The 22,324-nt window shown below is 38.7% G+C and overlaps 1 protein-coding gene across 4 annotated transcripts in view; it reads left to right on the top strand.

Annotated features, from left to right (window-relative positions):
* Window positions 1-1,461: 1,461 nt before the first annotated feature.
* Window positions 1,462-22,324, top strand: part of MGAT4D (MGAT4 family member D) — a 38,657-nt gene continuing 17,794 nt past the window's right edge. The window contains exons 1-5 of one of the 4 annotated variants that reach the window (XM_068942110.1): window positions 1,463-1,684; window positions 14,455-14,616; window positions 18,004-18,144; window positions 20,023-20,156; window positions 21,010-21,056. In XM_068942110.1, coding sequence (XP_068798211.1) covers window positions 1,594-1,684; window positions 14,455-14,616; window positions 18,004-18,144; window positions 20,023-20,156; window positions 21,010-21,056 — 575 coding nt within the window. In that variant the 5' untranslated portion in view covers window positions 1,463-1,593. Of the gene's footprint in view, window positions 1,685-6,418; window positions 6,531-14,454; window positions 14,617-17,956; window positions 18,145-20,022; window positions 20,157-21,009; window positions 21,057-22,324 lie in introns of those variants that run through there. The other 3 variants (XM_068942113.1, XM_068942111.1, XM_068942112.1) reach the window with 3 other exon arrangements.

Below are 22,324 nucleotides of genomic sequence, written 5' to 3'. Positions count from 1 at the left end.
AGATAAAGAGGAGGATGTTAGAAAAGAAGCAAAGAGGACCTCTTTGCAAGCAGGTTCCAAGGCAGTGGAGCTTCATGGTGTTTTCAGTGATCAAACGTTTTGATTTTTGTGAGGAACAGTTAATGCGTTACCTCTTCATAACTAAATTCAGCCAATCTACGAAGCCACTGTCAAGTAAGTGATTGTCGTAGTTCAGCAAGGCTGAGTAACTAGGTCTGCTTCAGAGTTGGCCTTAATAAACAACTTCTGATACATTTAGTGAGTCTCCCCAGGCGTTCCCCATAGATGGGGAATATTTTTATATATATATATATAAAATTACTAGTTTCTGGAAATATGCAGTGATAACTTTTGCTACCTATCGCTGAAAATAAACTAAAATTTAGTGTGTGTTAGGTTTCTATTACTCTTGTCTTCAGTGTCCCTCCTGCTTGACCACATCCCATATTCACTTTGGCTTGGTTACAGATGCCTGTTGGCAAGTCAATTAAAAGGCATTTTTAGTCATTACATATGACATGTTTAATACTTATTTGTTCAGCTTAAGTCTAAATCTATATTTTACTACACGTGTGCCAAAAACCTAAATTGGTCTTCCATTAAAAGTAGTGTTTTGAGCTTTTAATTTATTAACTTAAGACAACTAGGGATATATATTTAAAATAAGTGCAATTTAAAGAAGATTTATCAGTAAAAATACCCAAGCAAGACATAACCAGTAAAAGGAGGGAGAGGGCAGTTTAGTGCCTGAATACAGGTCAGGAATAGTGAAGTCCAACTCTAGGCTTCCTCGTGATTCATGGAGCCATACTTGGTTTTTTAGTTCTCTGTTTGCATACTGATGCAAGCTACTTAGCAGTCTCCTGTGTATTCATGAATAATAATCAACGTTTATAATTCAATGTAATTATTAGATGGAGAAGTAAAGCCATCCAAGTAAATGTTGAAATACAGGAAGGTTACACTAACCTCGGAAGAGCAGCACTGTCCAATTTCAGGAGTCTTGGATTAGCTTTCAGAAAAGGACACAGTTCTACTTTTATCAGTAAAAAGAGTGGAACATAAAGGCAGCTTTCAGATTAAGACTCGGACGTGCTGATGTCTGGGTCGCTGAGCAGCGCTGTGGGTTTGAGGGTGTTCTTAAAGGACGCTATCCTAATGGTCTTGGTATAAGATGAGGTGCAGTTGTTAAGTAAGCAGGTATACACAGGTATGAGGTGTTAGGTAAAGGAGGGATAAGTTATTGTGTTACTAATACAAGCGTATTTTTATATAGGCCAAATTATATCTGAGAAGAACCACATCCCTTGGGCAATTGAGGTAATAGGTAATACATGCCAGTAATAAATCGAGGAAGTAGGTGGTTGTCTAACAGGTGGCCAGATAGCACGCAGATTGCTGCTCTCAGCTGCCAAAGTCCGGCGCGGCTCGCGGTTGTTCCGGCGCCCAGGGCCCCGCACCGGCCGGCGGGGCTGCGTGAGCGCGGCGCGCCCGCGGGCAGGGGCGGAGGGGCCGGGTCGAGCCGGGCGGGGCAGCCCAGCCCAGCCCAGCCCAGCCCAGCCCAGGCAAGCCGCGGCGGGGCCCCGCCGGGAGATGCGGCTGCGGCGTGTCCCCCTCGTCGCGGCGCTGTGCCTGGGCGCCGCCTTGCCCTTGCTGTGGCTGGCGGCGTGGCAGGGGAGCGGAGGTGAGAGCGGGCGAGGCGGCGGCGCCCAACGGTCGGGCCGGCGGCCGGGAGCGGCGTTAGCGGTGGCAGCCGCCCCGGCGGCCCCGCGGCGGGCAGGGGCAGGGGCGGGCGGCGGCTGGGGTCGGGAGCCCCAGGCTCCTTGCGATCAGCCGCCTGCAGCGCGGCGACAGGAGAAGCCAGCTAGTACGAGCGCGACCTCCGCCTGCCGTCGAAAGCGGTCGCGGCGCTGGTGGTGACTGAGGGAGGGTCCGGGGGTCCCGCGGCCGGGGGCTGCCCGAGGGTCCCCCTCCGCAAGGGCCTGCAGCTCTGCCCGCCGCCGACAGCTCCGCTCCGCTGTCCTGGCAGCAACTCGCGCCTCAGTCAAAACAGAAACCTGAAGGCAGTGGAGCTCTTTGCAATACGTACAGTTGAATATGTATGTCTCTTTTCTTTTTTTGCCAGGGCACGTCCACTAAGTTATAAACTTGCATAACAGATTGCAGGATTGCATCCTTGGGTCAAGTCTGTGCAATAATAATAAAAAGCCTTAAAGAATTTTAACAAATACTACTAATAACAATCTGGGTTAGGATGGAAAGAACAAGATAAAGTTGATTGGCTTGATTTTCACTTTTAAAAAGTGATTTTTTTTTTTAATATTACCAGATCTCTTTTCCTCTTGTTAACTTCCAGTGCTAGAAGGGAATTTTCACCTCAGAGAAAATACAAGTTTTTATATGTTTATTTTTAAAGTGAAAAAAGCATAACGTCTTTATCTTAGTTTATGTTGGTGGCATATGTTGGCTAGATCTGCAGAAAGCCACATCTAGGAGTTTCTGAGCCTGCACAGGAAAGATAAAACTGATATTATTTTCCAAGAATAAATTAGAAGGTCTCTCCGCATAGCGCTTTTTAGCCCTGAAGACGTGACTTGTTATGTGACAGTTTGTGTTTGTTTCCTATATACACCTGCAGAAAAGGTCCTGTTGTTTAAGTGCAGATAGTTAGAATAAGCCATCTGGTGATTTCTGGGAGGAACTCAAGACCATTTTGTCAGACTAGTGGTTAATTTTTTTTTATAATAATTATTTCTGTCATAAATAGAAGTGGCAGCAGGGATCTAGGTGCCACAATGTGATTGTGTTGTTGAATCCAGTTGAGACAACGGTATTCCCCCTGTCTTAATCCTTCCTTGTCAGCTGTGAAGTTGTTTATCTTATAGCATTTGACTTTTTTTTTTTAATGGCAATTCTGCTAAGAGTGGGAGAAGGAGAAACAGAAGAAAGAATATGGTGCTTAAGAAACTAAGATTCAGGAGGTGACAGAATGAAAGCATTTGTGCTGTCCACAAATACACCCCATCACCATTTTATCTTGTGATTTGCATTTTCTGACTCCTCTCTGCTAAAATTCCATTTTTATTCATCGTTATTTCTTTTTGTCCTTTCTCTGCTGGTGTTCTGTTTTTTGGGGAGGAGGTTCTTCCCTCTGTGTATGTGTTGATTTAATTTTTCTCCCTCCACAGTTGTCTCCTCCACAGCAAACAAAGTAACTAATTCATCTCAGATGGCATCATTCTCATTATTATTAGCACCTGCTTTACTAAGAAACTTAAATGTGATCAACCTTGCAGATATGTAAAGAAGAGAGTTGATAATCATAACTAGAGGAGGAGGTAACGCTATGTAGTAAATGACTTTGTATTAAGTTTATTTCACTGGAAGGATACAGGCTTTGCCCCTGATTAGTGTTAGAAGACAGAGCCTCCTATCTATCCAAGAAAAAAAAAAAGGCAGTGTGTTGTTACCTTTTCCCACAGAAAGATCACAGTCAGCAGGAAACCAAATATTACTCTGTTGATGTCAGGGAATATCTGTATAAGAAGGTGATCTGAATTGAATTTTTTTTCTTCTACAACAGGCAGATACCTCTGCTTGGGTATTGTTAAATCTCTGCTTCCCTTCCCTGTTTCTCTCTCTCTCTCTCTCTCTCTCTCTCTCTCTCCTCATCTTCTCATCTGAAACATGAGGGTTTTTATGTCCTTTTTCACTTACCCACATGTAACTGACAGGTAAGTACTGTCCCTGATCATCGTCTCCTGATAGTTATTTCATTTTTCTTCTCTGCTTTGCCCATAAAAAACATTTAGTGTGCTCTTGATCTTTGAGTATGGCATAGCACGTTAAGCAGTAATGTTCTTTTTGGTTTCAGTCCATTCATTCATTTACTGTTTATTGGTTTGTAGTGACATTGGAATAATCCTCTTTGTTTGTTTGTGTTTCTTGTACATCTAGAGACTGGGCATCCTAGCTCAAGACTTAGTGGTCTAAAGTACTCTCACAATATAAAATATATATATAATAGTTCTGCAAACTCTTGTTTAGTTTGCCTGTTTAGTTTCTGCCCTTCAGTATTAGCGGGAAGTGCAAATCAGGTTTTGTCTGCAAACAAAAATCACTAGCTTCAGCCTGAGATATTAAGAGGCTAGCTAGTTTGCGAGATTAGAATTAAAGTTTGTTTGCTGTTGTTAACAGCAGTGCCATAAATAATTGGTTGTTTTGTGCTGCTAATGTAACTACTCAGTGCAGCTTAAGTGTTGACTAGCACATGCGAAACTTAATTCAGGCACAGGTAACTTGAACTGGCATGGCAGGGAAGATGTTCCTGCATCACTTACACCTAGATCATGTTTTCAAGCTCCTCTTCACAGTCATCAGGATTAGAAAGGTACTTTAAAAGATTGAAGTTCAGAATCTAATAAAGTTAGTAGACTTCAGGGATTGTGCACTTTGGCCTTTATTGCTATATAACTTTGAACAATCCTTATAAGGAAGTTTGCATATTCAGTTTTTCCATTACTTCATAAATACATTTTAGCAAAGGTTTCAGTTTTGATAGACTGATGGTTTTGTGGCAAAAGAACGATGAAGTGGTTACAGAGACAACTGGTAATCAGCAGATCTTCAGCAAATGTGATGCTGTCTGTCTAAACTGGTATAGTAGGACCAACTGTTCCCTTAACATCCTCTAGAGTGCTTGTAGATGCAGGCCGCAATTAGCAAGTAATCAGGTTGACTGGTGTAGCAATACCTGTTCCACATCCTGCATGGTTTTGCTTTGAGCTCTTTGGTCCCTCCCCAGGCCCTGAGCAAAACCTATCTGAAGTAAACAGTTTGCATCTGAGGGTAGGAAAGGCTATTGTCAGAATGATGCAGATATTTCTACTGTTATGCAACTGAGTTGCAATCCAGTTGTTACTTCACCTCCTGACCAAAAGTGTTTGCCCTCATATAGATTTGTAGTTACAGAACGCAGTATACAACTTATGATTTACATAGTGATTTGCTCACCCAATTTTAGCTAGGATGTTCCATGCTAGTATTAATCAATAAGAAGTATCACAGGAGAGGTGCCTGAGGACTGGAAGAAAGCCAATGTCACGCCAGTCTTCAAAAAGGGCAAGAAGGAGGAGCCAGGAAACTACAGGCCTGTCAGCCTCACCTCCATCCCGGGAAAGGTGATGGAACAGCTCCTCCTGGAGGTCATCACTAAGCATCTGGAGGACAAGAAGGTGATCAGGAGGAGTCAGCATGGATTCACCAAAGGGAAATCATGCTTGACCAATCTGATAGCCTTCTATGACGGAATGACTGGCTGGGTAGATGAGGGCAGAGCAGTGGATGTTGTCTACCTGGACTTCAGCAAGGCTTTGGACACTGTCTCCCATCACATCCTCCTAGGGAAACTCAGGAAGCGTGGGCTAGATGAGTGGACGGTGAGGTGGCTTGAGAACCGGCTGGATGGCCGAGCGCAGAGGGTTGTGGTGAATGGCGCAGAGTCAAGTTGGAGGCCTGTGGCTAGTGGTGTCCCCCAGGGGTCAGTCCTGGGCCCAGTCTTGTTCAATATATTCATCAATGACCTGGAGGAAGGGACAGAGTGCCCCTTCAGCAAGTTTGCTGATGATACTAAACTGGGGGGAGAGGCTAACACACCAGAAGACTGTGCTGCCATTCAGAGGGACCTGGACAGGCTGGAGAGCTGGGCGGAGAGGGACCTCCTGAAGTTCAACAAAGGCAAGTGCAAGGTCCTGCACCTAGGCAGGAATAATCCCATGCACCAGTACAGGCTGGGGGTTGACCTGCTGGAAAGTAGCTCTGCCGAGAAGGACCTGGGAGCCCTGGTGGACAACAAGTTAAACATGAGCCAGCAATGTGCCCTTGTGGCCAAGAAGGCCAATGGTCTCCTGGGGTGCATGAGGCAGAGTGTTGCCAGCAGGTGGAGGGAGGTGATCCTGCCCCTCTACTCAGCCCTGGGGAGGCCTCACCTGGAGTACTGTGCCCAGTTCTGGGCTCCCCACTACAAGAGAGACATGGCACTCCTGGAGAGAGTCCAGCGGAGGGCTACCAAGATGATTAGAGGGCTGGAGCATGTCTCCTGTGAAGAAAGATTGCAAGAGCTGGGCCTGTTGAGCCTGGAGAAGAGAAGATTGAGAGGGGATCTCATCAACGTGTACAAGTATCTGAAGGGGGAGTGTCAAGAGGATGAGGCCAGCCTCTTCTCCGTGGTGCCCAGCAACAGGACAAGAGGCAACGGGCACAAACTGAACCACAGGAAGTTCCATCTGAACCTGAGGAAAAACTTCTTCACTGTGAGGGTGACAGAGCATTGGAACAGGTTGCCCAGAGAGGTGGTGGAGTCTCCTTCGCTGGAGATATTCAAAACCTGTCTGGATGTGATCCTGGGCAATATGCTCTAGGTGACCCTGCTTGAGCAGGGGGGTTGGACTAGATGATCTCCAGAGGTCCCTTCCAACCTAAACGATTCTGTGATTCTGTGATACAGAAGGAGAGAAAGTAGATATAAGGAGGTAAGACATTTTATTTTTCCCATTAGAAAAACAAATATATTTTTATAATCCTAAGGTAAGAGCACCTTATTAAACTCATAATGAGTTTATGTAAAGTTTCTTCATAGGAAAGAATATTTCTGAATGAAAAATAACTGTGGTGTCTTGACTGAGTAACAGTGAATTTTCTAGAAATCACAGCAATAAGGTAAATAGGATCATCTCATGTGACAACGCCTCTTCATGTTGCATGTAGTGGTTACAGGATTAGATCTCTGAATTCATTGATAATGTGTTGCTGCTCTCTTCACCTAAATTTGTGGGACACTTTCTTAAAATTAAACTTTGGCTGGTATGTAGGAGAAACTGATGATAGCTATGATGTCACAAGAATATAAGCATATTAATGCATATATGTTGAGTCAAAAATAGTGAGACCTGGATTTCCTAATTACCCTTTTGGGGAGGGAGAGGAAAAGAGGAACTGTTTGTACTTCATCACATTCACAGAATACTTCTTAAACTTAAGGCTTAGCAGATTAATATATTTTTCATTATTTCACAAAGCTTATCATCAGGAAAGGGAGGGACAGTAATCAAAAAGGGTTTCTGATGAACCTCAGTTGTTTTCAGCTGAAACAAAGTAATGTACATGCTAGCACAAACAATTGAATACCCATTTTCCATTTTATTTCCAATAATCATCTGTGTGTGGTACGATGTTGTGCTTCAGCTAGCCAACCACTGCTCCTGCTGTGCAGCTCTTTGCAGGCTGACCAGTGCAGACCCAGCTGGCACTCTGGCTCAAAGCTTCCATTAAATAGTGACAAACTGACAAGGAGTCTTGCCTCATACCATTCTCTCTTCACATGGACAATCCGATTTACCTGTCTGCTCTAGCACTGTTAGGTTGTGTCTAACCACCAGTACTAGGCCCCCAGGTGCCCAGATCAGGGGACTGACTGGAGGGCCAAATCTTCCCTCTTTTTCTTAATGCATACGTTTCCTTCCAGTGGATTTGAGAGCATACAGAGGTTATTGCACATCCAGGTTTTTTCCCAGTATGCAGGCAGGATGTGGCCGGAATGCACAGTGCAGTAAGAGAACAGTTCCTCCAATCCATTTATTGCTTATTCAGATTCTTTGTGTAGTTCTGTATTTTGGTATTTAAATAACATGCAAGCATCGCAAATGGGGCTTGAGAGAGTGTATTTAGTGATCCCAAACTTTATACCAAAATTTGTATCCAAGACTTACGAAAGCTGTATAAATTTACTGGCTTCTAAATACGTAGTTTACTGAACTAAGAGTCTGGTGCTTTTTGCAATTAAGTTGGCAGGAAAAATGGTTGCCTTGTCCTCAGAAGTAGAGGAACTGAGTCATAAATCCTATAAAGATTCAGTTACAAAATGAGACTAGTTACTGTTGTTCGTAGAGGAAGGAATAAGGAGCGTTTCTGACCCCTTTTCTTTTGCTCTGCGGTGTATCATCACAACCTGTACTTAAACAAATGTAAATATATAACCTTCATGCTTTCCTAATGCTGCACACTCCTGGAAGAATATGATTTTATCCAGAAATACTTTAGTTGATAGGTATTTAATTACATGAGCATATAAATGAGTGATTGTTGCTACATCAGGCAGACCAGTAAAAACATTTGGAATACTAACCAGGATGAAGCAATAACCATTTAATTGTGTTAAGTGAATGAGTACGTTTTACTTATCTGATAAAGACCATATTCAAATCAGAATTTTCCATTGCTAGTAAGAACCTATACTGTTAATAACATTACTATGCTAAAACCAAAATACACCGATTATGAGCAAAACCCATGGAATATCCATTCAATTTATGCGTTTTTCCACTTATCTGTTGCCTTCCTGCACATTGATGTTCTGAGTGAATGTTTTAAGACCACTTTTCACTAGGTTCTAATACAGGAAAAGGTTTGGATCTAAAATGAGGATCGAGGATTTTTTATCAGCATTAAAGGTAATGTGCTATAAGAACTTAGTTTTATTTTCCTTTAAATAAATTTGCTTATTTATTTTCAGTTAGATATAGTACGTAAATGGATTGACAAAAATATATGCTATGCCCTAAACAGTAGTGGGCCCATATTCATTATACAACTAAAAAAAAAATCAGTGCTTCACTTTGATCTACAGTTAACCTTACAAGGGTTGGGAGGGGGTTTATTATTGAAATATGATTCTGGTTCTTTCCCCAGTATGGGCACTGAGGAACCCTAGCTTCCCATGCAACAAAACTACTGGCACACTGTTCTTTGATGTCACTGGCTTAATACAATGGCGCTGCACTGGCTTCTACCGCCTCTGAGCTCCTGATGTGGATACTGCCAAAGACAAATAGACTCTGACAGAACATACTCCCACCTAGTTATGCTGCCCAGTTAGATGCCTACATAAAGAGCTATAGAAACCGTGGTGAGAATATCCTCGCTGCTGGTTAAACCCCATGCTTTGGCCTACTGAACTTCTGTATTCCATACCCCAGGATCATAGTTGGGCAAGGGTTTCAACCAACCAGATGGGAACTGTGCCTGGCTGAAGTCAACTCTTCTCCTCCTATTTCTAGACTCCAGCATCAGCCAGTCATTTCTTTCAGAGCATAGATGAGACAGATGAGTGGAAACAATTCTTCACTCACTCATGTGAATTTCCCATTTCACCTGTGTAAAATAAACCAACCTGAGCACTGACTGTCACTTCAGAGGCTCCTGAAAATTTAAGATATGTGTTAAGTCGTGTTGTGTGCTGTGGTTAAGGCTCAAGAATTCCCCACTTCTGACCAAGACTGAACATAATGGATGAATGTACCCAGTGCGAGTGAAGCTACTTCTGAATTTATGGTAGTTTGTCTTGGTTATCTCTAACCTATTGGGAGATGCAAGTAATTTTGTGCTGTGGCATTATAAACAAGATATTTATATATCAGGCACAAATTCAGGAAGGTGTCCTTATCTAGGAGGGTGCATGAATACTTCTAGACATTAACGCATTGCTGAATTTAAGTGTTTGTTTAAGAACTAGGTGCTCTGAACTAAGAGGCATTGTTTTGGGGATTTTTCCTCCTCTTTCTGTCAGAACAAAACCTGAGCTTGCAAAGTGTGCAATAAGAAGCCTTAGAAAGGTCTGTCTATTTTAGATCAGTTACAGGAAGACAATAAACTGCCACAGTTATTAGTGCAATGCATGCTTGAATGCTTTAGTATGCTTTATGCTTCATTAACCTGAACAGTGAGCAGTGGTTCCAAGCACAGGGTATGACAAGATTTTTTGCAGTTAGTCTGTTCATTTAGTTTTCTTTTAAGCTGGGCTTTACCAAAACTGGTTTTCTGGAAAAAAAAAAAGTGTTGTAGGGCATGAAAAACAATGTAGTTTGTAATCAAGAAATAGGAGAGAGGTTATTGCACTGCTATACTCTGGAGCATTTTCTTCACTCTTTGCTGCTACTCCCAGTTTTGCTTTAATTTTCTTTTTCCTTGAATATTAGAAGGATAAATTGATAATTTGTTCTAGAGCTCTTTTATATTGCCAGAAATCAATTGTTAGTAAAACTAGAAACCTTCATGATAATGGGAAGTACATGTGTGTGAGGCTGAGAAACAATCCTTTGACTTTCAGAATGAGTATTTGTTTTAGAGATTAGTATTGTTTCTAAAAGTTTCTAAACAGTTCTAGTTTCCGGTGCAGAGTTATATATATGTATGCATATATTAAGAGATAACACAAAACTGCATTTAAAACCATCTTAAGTATTGCTATCTTAGAATTACACTAGCCATAAATATATACAACAACGTAGTAAACAATCAGAAGAACTGCTCTGGTAGAGCTGAAGATTTGTTACAAAGCTTTGAATGTTATCATTGATTCTGTTTTTTTGGGTTTTTTTCCCCTGACTTTTAGCCAGTGTAACCCCATTGGAATTTTCTAGTAGAGTTTCCTTAGCCCATCAAAGTGGTTAATCTTCAGCCAATCAAAGTGGAAAAGAAGCCTTTATCTTCATCTGCTTTTTGTAGTTTTGCCATAGGTCCTGGTCTTCTCGCCACTTTCTCTTTTTATCTTGACATTCCCCATTGCAGACAGAACCTTTTTTAGGCTGGGTGTTGTTAGGTAAGACTGTCATTGGGGATAGAGAGAGTATTTTGTGATGTACCTGAAACTCCTTTTTCTGATCCCTCCCCACTGCACCAAAATGAGTTATATTCATAAAAAGCCTCTATCTCTGCTTTCCAAGAAAGCTGGTGGAAATTAGAAACAATTGTTAAAGCTCTGTGCAGATCCTTAGATCCTTAAAGAACACTCCTCTCCACATGCACAGTAAAATCCATATAAACTCAAGGAACACTTCAATGCCTGGAGTGTTTAGTTTCATAGTGTTTCTGATTTTATCTTCTTAGCTTAATAATACCAGTAGTAAAAAGTGTTTATGACTATACTATTGCACAACAAAATATAACAACTTCAGTATTGTATTCTAAACATAACACTTTTTGCCAAAGGTTAACTAACAGTAATCTTGTTTATATATGCTCCAATAGAACAAGAAATAACAAGCTATTTCAAACCATAGAAGCATATGGGTTTGTATAAAAATTTATTCTTCACTAAGGGCAAATGAATACTACATTCCTTTTTTCAAATTCTTGCTTCCCCAGCTGTCAAAATTGAATGAGATATGCAAATATTAGAATCTTGCTCTATTAAGGCTTCAATTCTGAAAGACTCAGAAGTGTGGCTTCCCTCTTTTGGCCTGAAGAAATAGGTAAGACCCATTACAGATGCCAGCTACTTTGGCTGCACTCTGTGATAGCTGAGTATTGATCTTTTATTTGGCAGAGGCATCTACAGTGTTAGGGTAGGCACATCTGAAAATAAGCAAGTGAAAATACAAGTACTTGGTACATGCCAGAATGTCAGCTTGGTAGTGGCACTGGTAGTTTTGAGTCATACTGACACTAGGTAGCTAAAAGAATTGTAAACAGAGAGAGAGAGACTGTAAATGTTGTTATTCATCTGTAGTTTAATTATTGATTCTTCCTCTAACATAATTGTACTGAGGGAATTCAGTACAGCAAAACTTTATGCTATTACAGCACAGGAAATGGTGATGGAATAGCAATTTCCAGCATTTAGTTATGAAACATGCCAGCAGAAATCTCTCTGTTACAAGATGATTGATTCTCTTTGCCAAAAGCTTTAAGCGACATGGCGTGATAACATGCATGTCTTCTAAGCTTGTGGGCTCACTCTCTATTGTTTGCGTCTTGCCAGAAGGAACACGTGAAACTTTTCATTGGTTATACCTCCACTCTGTCTTGGCACTTAATGCTGTCTAACTCCCGAAATAGCAATTGCATTTTAAAGAGGAATGCACATCTGTTACTGCATCTTTAATATACACCTCCAAATTTGTCATGGAATTACAAGATAAATTTCCACGTGTTTGCATGTATGGATGCTCTATCTGGAATTGCTTTCCTGCTATGTAAACATCGTGACTAATGTCAGTCAGTCCCTTAACTCTGCTTGAACCATGTATAAGAAGAAAATGGAAACAGAAGGTTTTAATCTAAAGCAAAAAGTTGAAGGCTGAATTATAACACTGGAAACATTGTGAAAAATAAGAATAAAACAGAAAAGCATATTTCTAAGTAGTATTTGATAAAAGAGATCTTCGTTACGTGCTCCAATATTTTAGCCGTCTCAGGGTTCTAGCTCTGTAGCCTGATACCTCATGACAGATTTGTCTTGGAAAACTATTTTAAACTTCACTTTTCCCCTGCAGTTGTTAAAAGATGGAATTGCCATCTACTTCCTAATTTGTCCTTTCTTTTATTTATTTTGATTCTTATTAAGGGAAGCCTACTTAAGTAACCCTGAACTTTCTTGTTGCACACAGCTGAAATATTTAAATTTTCCTCTCCGTGCTACAAGCCAGAATTTACATTCCTAGTTGCTTCACGCAAACTCCTCCTACTTATGAACGCCATTCTTACAGGTCAAAACGTTTTTAAGACTGTCAGAAAATTTTAGGCAGTGTTCATTTTTGTGTGCATTTCAGTGAACTCACTTTTAATTAACTTTCACTTTTTCGTCGAGACCACTAATAATAATAATACAGATGACATTTAATTTTTACAATGCTTTTTCTAAACTACTTTCTTCCTATATCTTTTTAGATTTTGGGGCCCTGCAGTCACACATTTATTGATTAAGTTATGGACTTGATAAGTCCTTAATTAAATGATAAGGGCTTCTACTTACTCCGAGTGGAGAAACTGTTTAGCCAAAAAGCAAAATAATTTCAGTTTGAAAAGCCCCTGTGGATTGTCACAAATATATAATATGTGTGCCTTTTACTCTCAGTCTCTTCCACAGGCCCAAGAGTCCCTTGGGCTTCACTTTTGCTGAGAGATGATGCTGGATCATAGCAAATGAGTCCTGCTTGAGGATGGGACTCAGCACAGTCCAAGGGTAGAATGGGAGAAGTGTCTAAACAATGGAATTTGACTTAAAAATGTCGGTAATGCTGAGTTTTTTTTAAAGTCCCTTTTTTCATTTTTTGTCAAATTTCAATTTTTTTTCTCGTGAGACTCTCATGAGATCCATAATTTACTTGAAGTTTCAATATAACAGTAGAAAGTTGAATTGTTAAGTAGTTAAGGTGGGAAAGTAGTTTCTGAGAATGGGGACAATCTTTTCATATTAAGTTGCGTGTCATTATATTATAAAACAGACTAAAACAACTTTTTTGTTGTTACATTTATGTTTGATTTGCATGCTTATGCCCCTGCAGATGTATTATAGGTATGAATAGCAAAGTTCTGCAGTTTCACCTCTTCATTTGATATTGTCTTTCCATGTGGTTTTCGTGTAGTTTTCAGGTCAGTTCCTCACCAGAGTACACTAGCTTTTCTTTTTTTGGTGGTTCTTCAGATGGACGTGCACTGAGTGACATCATTGAAGTGTGGTCTTATGTCAGTTTTCACAAGTCTGATAGTCTTTGTTCATATGGCAATGAGACAGTGAAGGCATTGATAAATCATGAGTCTTGTATGTGATCTGTGATAATTAAGGAGTTCTATATGTGAAACTAACAGTACTAGCTTTATGTCTTTGCTTCTTATGAAAGTGGATCTTCTGTAAACAGTCTTGAACTTGCCTTATGTGAGAACGTTATGCAAAAAGCAGAGGTGTCTGATAATCATTATTCAGGCTAAAGTGTTTCTGATCTGAATATGATTGTAGGATATTTAATAAAAGAAGGTTTAAAAATTACAAAGATAACTTTCAAGACAGTGCAAACCCAATTGTTATCTAGAGAAGTAAATACATCTAGGAGTTCAAATAACCATCCTTTCTAATAGTTCTTAATGTACTTCAGGCACTTTTTCAGACATAGATGAAGACTCCATACCTTTATATAGAGAGAGATATAGATACATGTTTCCCTCTCTCTCTTTCTCTATATATGTATGTATATATATATTTTTTTAATCTTAATAGCTGTTTTATACAAGAGAAAAGCCACTATATAATCTTCAGCATGACAAGGGGTCATCAGGATTTGTCATTACTGAAAAATGTTGTTGACTTTACTGGATAATACCTTTCCTACAATTCATAGTTTTTGACTGGCTTTTTCCTTATTACTGATGTCACATTCTGACTTCTTGTCTTCACTTCCAAGACTTTACACAACTATGCTCCCTAAACTGTATCTCTAATTCTTAATAGTCTTCCAAACTTCTTTATTCGATGAGTGAACTTTGAAAGGCCTCTTTTTTTTTTTTAATTGCTTATACTTTCCCGGTCATGTCGTCTTCTGGACTGTCTTATATTCTTAAACTTTCTCTTTATTCCATTATATAATTAGTCTTTTTTAAAAATAAATTAAATTCTTATTGCAGAAAATGACTTAGACATGTACAAAACCCAGCTTCTGGAACTTCGTCAAAGACTATTATATGCTGAAAAAGAAAACAAAAAAAGATCATATGAACTGAGCAGTGCCCTAAGTGAAATTAAACGTGTAGTTGCAAAAGCAGTGAACTTGACAGCAAATCGTACAGGTTTGTATGTATAAAAATATACTGTCTTAAAGGATTGAAGTTTTGTGTGCTCGTGTTTGTTTACTGCTGGTGTGGGGAGAAGAATAATTGATTTAATGATATCAGCATTTGGTAAGAGTTCCATTAAAAAATGAATAGGAGAGCAATCTCTAGCCCCTCTTTATATAGGATCTGTTACTAATTAAACAAATGAGAAAAAAACTGGGATTGAAATAGATGGCAGTGATGTCACAGTGATAAACACAAGTACATGCTGTTCACTCCTTTCTAACCTAGGTTTTTACAGAGTTTTTCATTTTTTTGCTACCAACTATAGAGCACTAAATAAGCTGTTTTTACTGGCTTTTAGTATGCCATTGCACATTGATAAATACTAAGGCTGTAATTTAGCAGGGGAGGTGTCTCTTTATTTTTTTAGGAAGATGGGCACCAAAATGCAATTAAGTCTATTCTAGTGATCTGGCTTCTTCCTATTGTTTAATTAAAGTTCTCCATTTGCTTTAAAAAACACATTAGATCCTACTGCCTTACAGGCTACTTTTGTTATCTGCTCTCCACACTGGTAGCTGCAAATAACAGATTAGATTTGATCTGTCTCCTAAAAGAAACAGTGAAGTAGTGCAGAATCTGCCCATTATGCCTCCCTGTTAAGATTGGAAGAGCTGCTTTGCTGGAGAAAGAGGAAAACTAGACAGGGTGCCTCTGTCCTAGGAGCATAAGACATCAAACCTGGACTTAAAACTCTGGATACTACTTTGTTTTAGAAACTTGGTTTTAAATCCTTCTTTGCATTCAGTACAGCAGGTTGATACCTGATTAAAACAGGGAATTAACCAGAACTGTAAAAGGGAAGAAAGAGCAAGATGCGTTCCTGTTCTGTGTAGTCAGCTTGGTTACTTACCCTGATCTTCCTTGCCTCTTTTTGTTTATTCCTATTTATTTTGTTTATTTCTATTTATCCAACATTAATTCAGTGGGACTATTCAGATGCTTATAATCAAATGCTTAACTGTTAGCAGCATCGTGGCCATATAAGTATTAGAATAGAGAACATGTTGTCAACTCTCAGTAGCCTCACATACTGCAGAAAAAAAGTTCTTGCCTGATGTGCGTACCAACAGTAGAGGAGAGTGCAAGTCTCCCTCCCCGCTCTCATTTTTATTCTCATTGAAGTGAAAGAAAAGTCAGAAAGCGTTGAAGTTGTTGTCAATTCACAGGGTTCAAAGCAGAAATTTCTTAAAAATAATGGAATTTTTTTTTCTATTTTTACTTAGTCTTTTGCTTCCCATTCCAACTATGTTTTATCACATATAGTAAAACTAACATTCTTTGCCCAGCCCTCGACAGAGACTATTTTTTCTTCGTTATAAAAGTGGAAAGTCCCTGAAAAGTTATGAAGTCAGTAAGAAAAAGTTTCTATGCAGCAACATTCCAATACATTTAATGGCAAAACAAAGTGGGAGGAGCTGTGGGCTCCTGTGTCTTTCATACACAAAGGTCTAGACTTATATATTGAGTTGGTTTTGAAAACTGAGCCAGTGTTCTGGAGAAGGGGGAATCTGTGGCAATTTCTCATTTTTGGTGGGAGTGTCTTGGAGGCTGAAGAACTTCAAACAAATATTGCCTACTCAGTAAGCTTCTGCCTGTGTTGATCTAACTGGATGAATAAAAGCTGAACAAAGTCATTTGCAGGGATTGTTTTAAGTAACTTTTAACAGTGATAAATTTGGGAATTTGTCCCACATGCCGCCTTAGGCAAAATAACTTTAGTCAATAAGCCTTGTGTTGCTCTACTGACTGTGAAACTGTGGGGTTTCAAGTTTTCTGTTGCCTGGAAGGCTATTAACATGATTTTGCTGGCTAAATTTGCTTGAGGTATTGTTCTGATATCATTAAGTCCCCTAGCACCAGCCTCTTTACACAGCTGATAAAGTATCTGGAGGAGGTACCAACTGAGGTAAACTCATGGGAGCTATCTTTACTTTCAGGGCAAGACATAAACATTGTGGGTAGCTAGTACAGTATAGATAAATTCAGTAACAGAGAATGGTAGAGAAAACTGTAGTATGAGACTCATATGCTGCCTGTGTTATGAAGGCAAGATTTAAGTGTTCAGCTGACTGGTTAATATAAAGCCTGGAGCAATTTTAGGTTTTGTTTCCAAGCAGATTTGTTAAAGATTAGAATGACCATTTACTATTCTTCCTCCCATAAAATATCGTCTTCCTTTTAATCCTTTCAGATACCCACCTCCATTTTTTTTTAATTGCATTGTACCTATCATCTGTGCTCTTTCAGATATCTTAAATTAACTATAAAATCTTTTTGCGAACTAGTAAGTGATGTTATAGTAATTTTAGAAGCAGGTTGTTCAGGTTTTAGTAGCTCTTTAAATTTATTCTAAAGAATGTTTAACACCACTGGAAAATTCAGGAATGTTTATACCAAAAAACATAAATTAGTAAATGAATGTTAGCTGATTTTTATATAGCTTGTTTTTTAAAATAGGGTTTTTTTTAAAAAAAGTCACACTTCAGTTATTTCAACGTTAATAAGTATCCTAATTTTTTCATCTTCATTTTAAAATAGAGAATAAATATTCCCTCTTTTTTTCCATTAACTACTACAATCTTTTATTTCTTGAATTTTTTTTTTAAAGATTTGGATCTGGTTGCCCTTTTTGTCATAGGACTTTATAACCTAATGACTTCTGATTGGGCGCTTCATGTGCACACTGAAAATTACCATATGTTAAATTCAGGGGAAAGCATTTAGTTAAGTTACTAAGAAATTTATTAATCATAATCTATATTTCTTTTCATTAGTTAAAAAAATAACTTGCCATCTGTGCAAAAATGTACCCATTTTCTCCAGCTGCATTTAAAATTACTGTTTACTGTGTTTTAAGTTAGGCTCAATCCTGCAGCTATCTATGCACTGAGAATAGATAGAGTTCCACAGGAAGTTCAGGACTGGAGCTTTGCATTATTTTCTGAGTGTGGAGTGGATCATACAATGGGATTCTCAAGTAATTACCGCGGGGCGGGGTGCGGGGGGGGGGGGGGTCAGTCTGATGGGGTGTATATATGCTATTGTAATACATTACCATAAAGTCATTCCTGAGATCTAGTCAGGCCCGTCCCTGAAATATCCTAGAGAAACTGGGAAACTTGCATTAGACTGAAACAGGAGTCAGTCCCCAGACAAGCTAATTATTAACCATCATGAAGTGTTCGTGTGAAATATAATCTTTTCTGATAAATGGTTCTGATTGAATAACCTTGTGTGTGGTAATCTTCTATTTAATTGAGGAAAACAGTTTAAATAATGGTCTTTGCAGCTGGATTTTTATTCTATGTACATGTGCGGATTTGCTGTTTCTTTAAGATGATAGGAAGTGGAACATATTAAATCTCACCAGAAAACTTCCCATGCATCTTACAAACCTGCACTACTCTCTACCTCACCTTCGAGAATATGAAGATTCCATTTTTCCAAATGTTGTCATTGGGCAACAGAGAACTGGAGGTAAGAAATAAAATTTGGTTTATATTTTGTATACATTTCTAGAAGTCTATTAAGTTCTATCAGTGAAGTATACTCAAACTTTGGAGGTTTTTTTTCCCCTCCCTAAATTTTTAAATGTAGACAAATTGAATAAATTTTCACGGGAGCGGCAAAAGTACTTTTACCAGTCCCATCCTAGTTTGAAGACCTTACCCCAAAGTATTCTGGCAAACCTTTTCAAATATCAAAAAATAGTCATAATTGAAAATAATCTTTTTTGTTTATAGTCGTGTACTCCTTTGGCTAAGATGCATTGGCTGACATTTTTCCCACAAAATTAGTGTGCTTTTAATGAACCCAGGAAGAATTTCTAATTTGCTCAGTCTGTTAAAGTTATAAGCAAATAGAAAGATGATGTGATAATTTAAAATACATTAATACAATTCCAGTGCAAGTTCTTCATCCAAGTGAAGAATCAACTGATACGCGGAGAAGAAACAATGAATTCCAATGAACCATAATACAAATGATTAAGTTACAACTTCTCCAAACTATTGTGTTATAGGGGGCAAACAAGCTGCAGACTGGTCAACCATTTGTCTGTTTTTCGTGTTTGTTGAAATTCTCTCTGGGAGGATTTTTTGTAAAGAAACATTAGCTACACTTTTGATTTAGTTAAGGAAAAGCTTGGCACTGCCCATGGTAATGGGTAACTTTCTAAAGTCTTCTCATGAGTAAGTGTAATTGTAGCCATGTGATCTAGTACAGCAGTTCTCACTGAGTGCCTGTACACCAGTGCTAGTCTGCAAAAGATCAGAAGGTAGTTAACAAAGAGAGTTGCAGAAAAACCACAGAAAACCAGGCACATTCTCTAGCAAACAAAAAGTAACAAGTAATAAAAGAACACAATGTTTAATTTTCACTTATTTATAAATGAAAATCACAATAGCAAGACCGTACCTCAGCAAGTACAGGTTGACCTTCAGTGTATAAAAAGAAAAACAAAAACCCAGTGGTTTAGCAATTTACGTACTGGAAAGGAACACTAGAACTTCTTTGGTTTTGAATTGACATTGGCACTGGTCATGAAGTCTTGAGCAACTCACAGCATCTCTTCCTTTCCCTCAAAATCTGTTGTTTCCTTACCAGTCTCACAAACTTTTTATGACTAGGAGTCTTTCCCATAGGTTCCCATATTAGGTTATTGACTTCAGGAATGCCCTTGTCAATGAAAAAAGAGAAGTTCTACTGAAAAACTATTGATGTAATATAGCACGGCTGTGCCACCAGTGTAGCCTTTACCAGAATCTATTTCAGCTCCTCTCTAATTATTATTGATTATGCCTAAGTCGTAAGTTTATACCAGTTAAACTGCTTGGAAAGCAGTTTTGAGTTAGATTCCTTACTGAGAGATACAGCACTCGCTTCTCGTGAGAAAGTCGTTTGCTCGCTGAAGCAATGCTGGGTAGCTCTTACTACTCAGATCTCTCCAACTCCATACAGACAGCTAGGGTTAGTTTTTCAAGACACCCTTTTGAAACCCAGTAGCGGATACCCACCTGTTTGACAGAGGTAGTATTTGTTCTAAGTTCTTAGAATAATTTACCATCTGCACAGTGTAGATCCAGTGCTTAGAACAGAGATACAAATATGTTTAACCTAAACCTAACTGGAGGTGCCTCCTCTTTCAAGTGGCAAGGCAAATGCTATTACAGTGCTATAGGTATGTTAACTGTCACCAGGTAAGCTAGTCAGTGAATGGTCATGGTTGTAATTATCTTCTCCCAGGATAGACCTGTTCGTATATTCTCATCGTCATCTCAAATCAAAATTAAAATGGAATTAAAGTTTCTCTTACCTGACTTAAAATGAAGTGACTTTTTACTTCTGTCTTTGCAGTCTCACTGGTCATGGGTATTCCTACTGTGAAAAGGGAAAAACAAAATTATCTGATGAATACACTGCATTCCCTATTATATGAACTTCCTGAAGAGCAAAGGAATGACTGCATAATAATCATCTTTGTAGCAGAGGTAAGTTAGTATGGAAACATGCAGTATGCTAATAAAAGACAATATGGAATTTGTGTCTTAATGGAGTAATGTAGGAGATTCTGCGATATACTATCAGCCAGGACTTCTGGAGGGATTTCTTTAGGGCTGCAGAAGGTAGTAAGCAGTTAGTGCCTCAGTCTTCAGCTGCGAGGGGAAAAAAAAACCCTACAACTCAAATGGTTGGAGGGGGGAAAATAACTTATATTTACAAACACAGTTGCTGCAGTCAGATTTTTCAAAAAAAAAATTGTCCAAACTTTTATTATCTCTGAAAGTAATGTGTTCTACTACAAGAACGAAAAGTAAATTCTCCCAAGGAGAATTTCACAGAACCTGAAAAAAATGTAGACTTACTCAGCCTAACAGAAGTACGTTGACGTGTCTGAGCCTTGCCTTCTGCATGTGAACTGACATTTCTTGTGAATAAGAAAACAGTTTTAAACTATTCAGAGACAAACAATCCATATTTGGAAAAGTAAGCAATGCTCAATTTAAAATGTTAGGGGTAGATAAAATTTTTCTTATTTCCAATGTGATCAAGACATTTTGGAAAAAAGCTATAGAAGAGAATTAGCTGGTGATTGGCAGATGACAGACTGGGGAATTACTCAGACCTTGTATTTATTCTTCATATTTCTTTATCCTAACATAAACAATGTTACATTTCATATATGTATTCATTAAGAGTTAAAGTTTTGATTTAATCACTACTTATAACAGTTTTTGCAATTGTAATACTATCAAACAGATATAGTACTATCAAACAAAATATTGTTTAATACTTAAGAAAAGATGGGTGAAATTTAAATATTAACCCCCTTCTTTTCTTCAGGTGAACGAAGAATATGTTAACAGTGTTGCAGAAAGTGTTAGGACCAGGTAAGTAGTATACTGTGTAACACTGAGCAGTTAATAAACACATTTCCAGCTTTTATGGAAAGAATTAGAGCATTTCAGCAATATATTATAAAACTCTAGCATACTGAAGTGGAGCTCCTATGAAATGAAGCAAAGGTGCACTCTATTAATATGCACATCATAACTATCTATGAAATTTAGAACACAAAGATGTGTATCAGTTTATTTTCCTTATTTCATAAATATACTTCAACTAATCAGATGAAGTCTCATTTTAGGCCTCTGAATAAATATTTACTTGAACAGAAGTCTCTTCCCAATGAAATTAATGATGCAATGCAAAGCCCCTGGGGCTGCATGTATTAGGTCCCCACTGACTACAGTGCTCTGCAATATATTCTAATGTCTTCCATGTTTTCTAGATGTTTTTGTTTCTTAGTTTGCCTCTTTCATAAAGGCAATGGATTTTGGGCAGCAATCAGCTTATATTATAATATTATGTAATGGATTGCATGAGGTGGAAGTTCTTTGCTATGCCAAATTAAAGTAACGGTTATTAAATGAAGGCTTGGATTCCATTATTTCTTTTTTTGTTTTCTCTTACTGTTCTTTTCCAACAGACATCTACAATATCATGTGCATATGAAAAAGCTTAGAGCAGCTTGAGAAGAACAACTGCTAAATTAAAATGTTTGGGCAAAAAATACATTCACTGATAGCATTATTTTATCTTACTAATGCTGCTTTCGAAGAAATGATGTTAAGTATCTAATAGCAACAAAACAAAAAAGGCTAAAGGCCCTGAAGGGCATGTGACTGAAAGAGAGCAATAGATGATATCCACGTTGTGCTGTAGTGCTGATGTGCCGGTTTTCTTTGGTGCACAAAGTTATTCATGAGTTACCTGCTGTGGCAGAACCCCAATTTGGCCAGTATTTGAAGTGAAACTGCTTTCCCTCTCTCTCACTCTTTAAAACCAACTGCAACAAAGCTACCAATCTCTGTATCGATGTTTTATTACAATACTAATGAAAAAAAATAGATCAAGATTCCCCCAGAGAAGTTTCCTTCCTTCCATCACTTTTTGAGGCTTTGCTGCAGATTTTTCTGCACGTTTTCCAGACTGTGTTTACACTGCAGACTTCCTCCAAATGGCTCCCCAAACTCAGCCTGCTAGCTGAGTAGTAACAATAGCTCCCTCCCTCCAGGAAGTTTAGCTTGTTTAGCTTGACTAGGGTTACTGTAGCTAGGAGAATGTGAACGTGCAGTCTTCCTCTGTACTGTTTAGC

The sequence above is a fragment of the Struthio camelus genome, chromosome 4 (assembly GCF_040807025.1).
Source record: "Struthio camelus isolate bStrCam1 chromosome 4, bStrCam1.hap1, whole genome shotgun sequence".
Taxonomy (NCBI): domain Eukaryota; kingdom Metazoa; phylum Chordata; class Aves; order Struthioniformes; family Struthionidae; genus Struthio; species Struthio camelus.
Note: the sequence above shows the minus strand (reverse complement) of the source record. Positions and strands in the feature narration are given on the sequence as shown.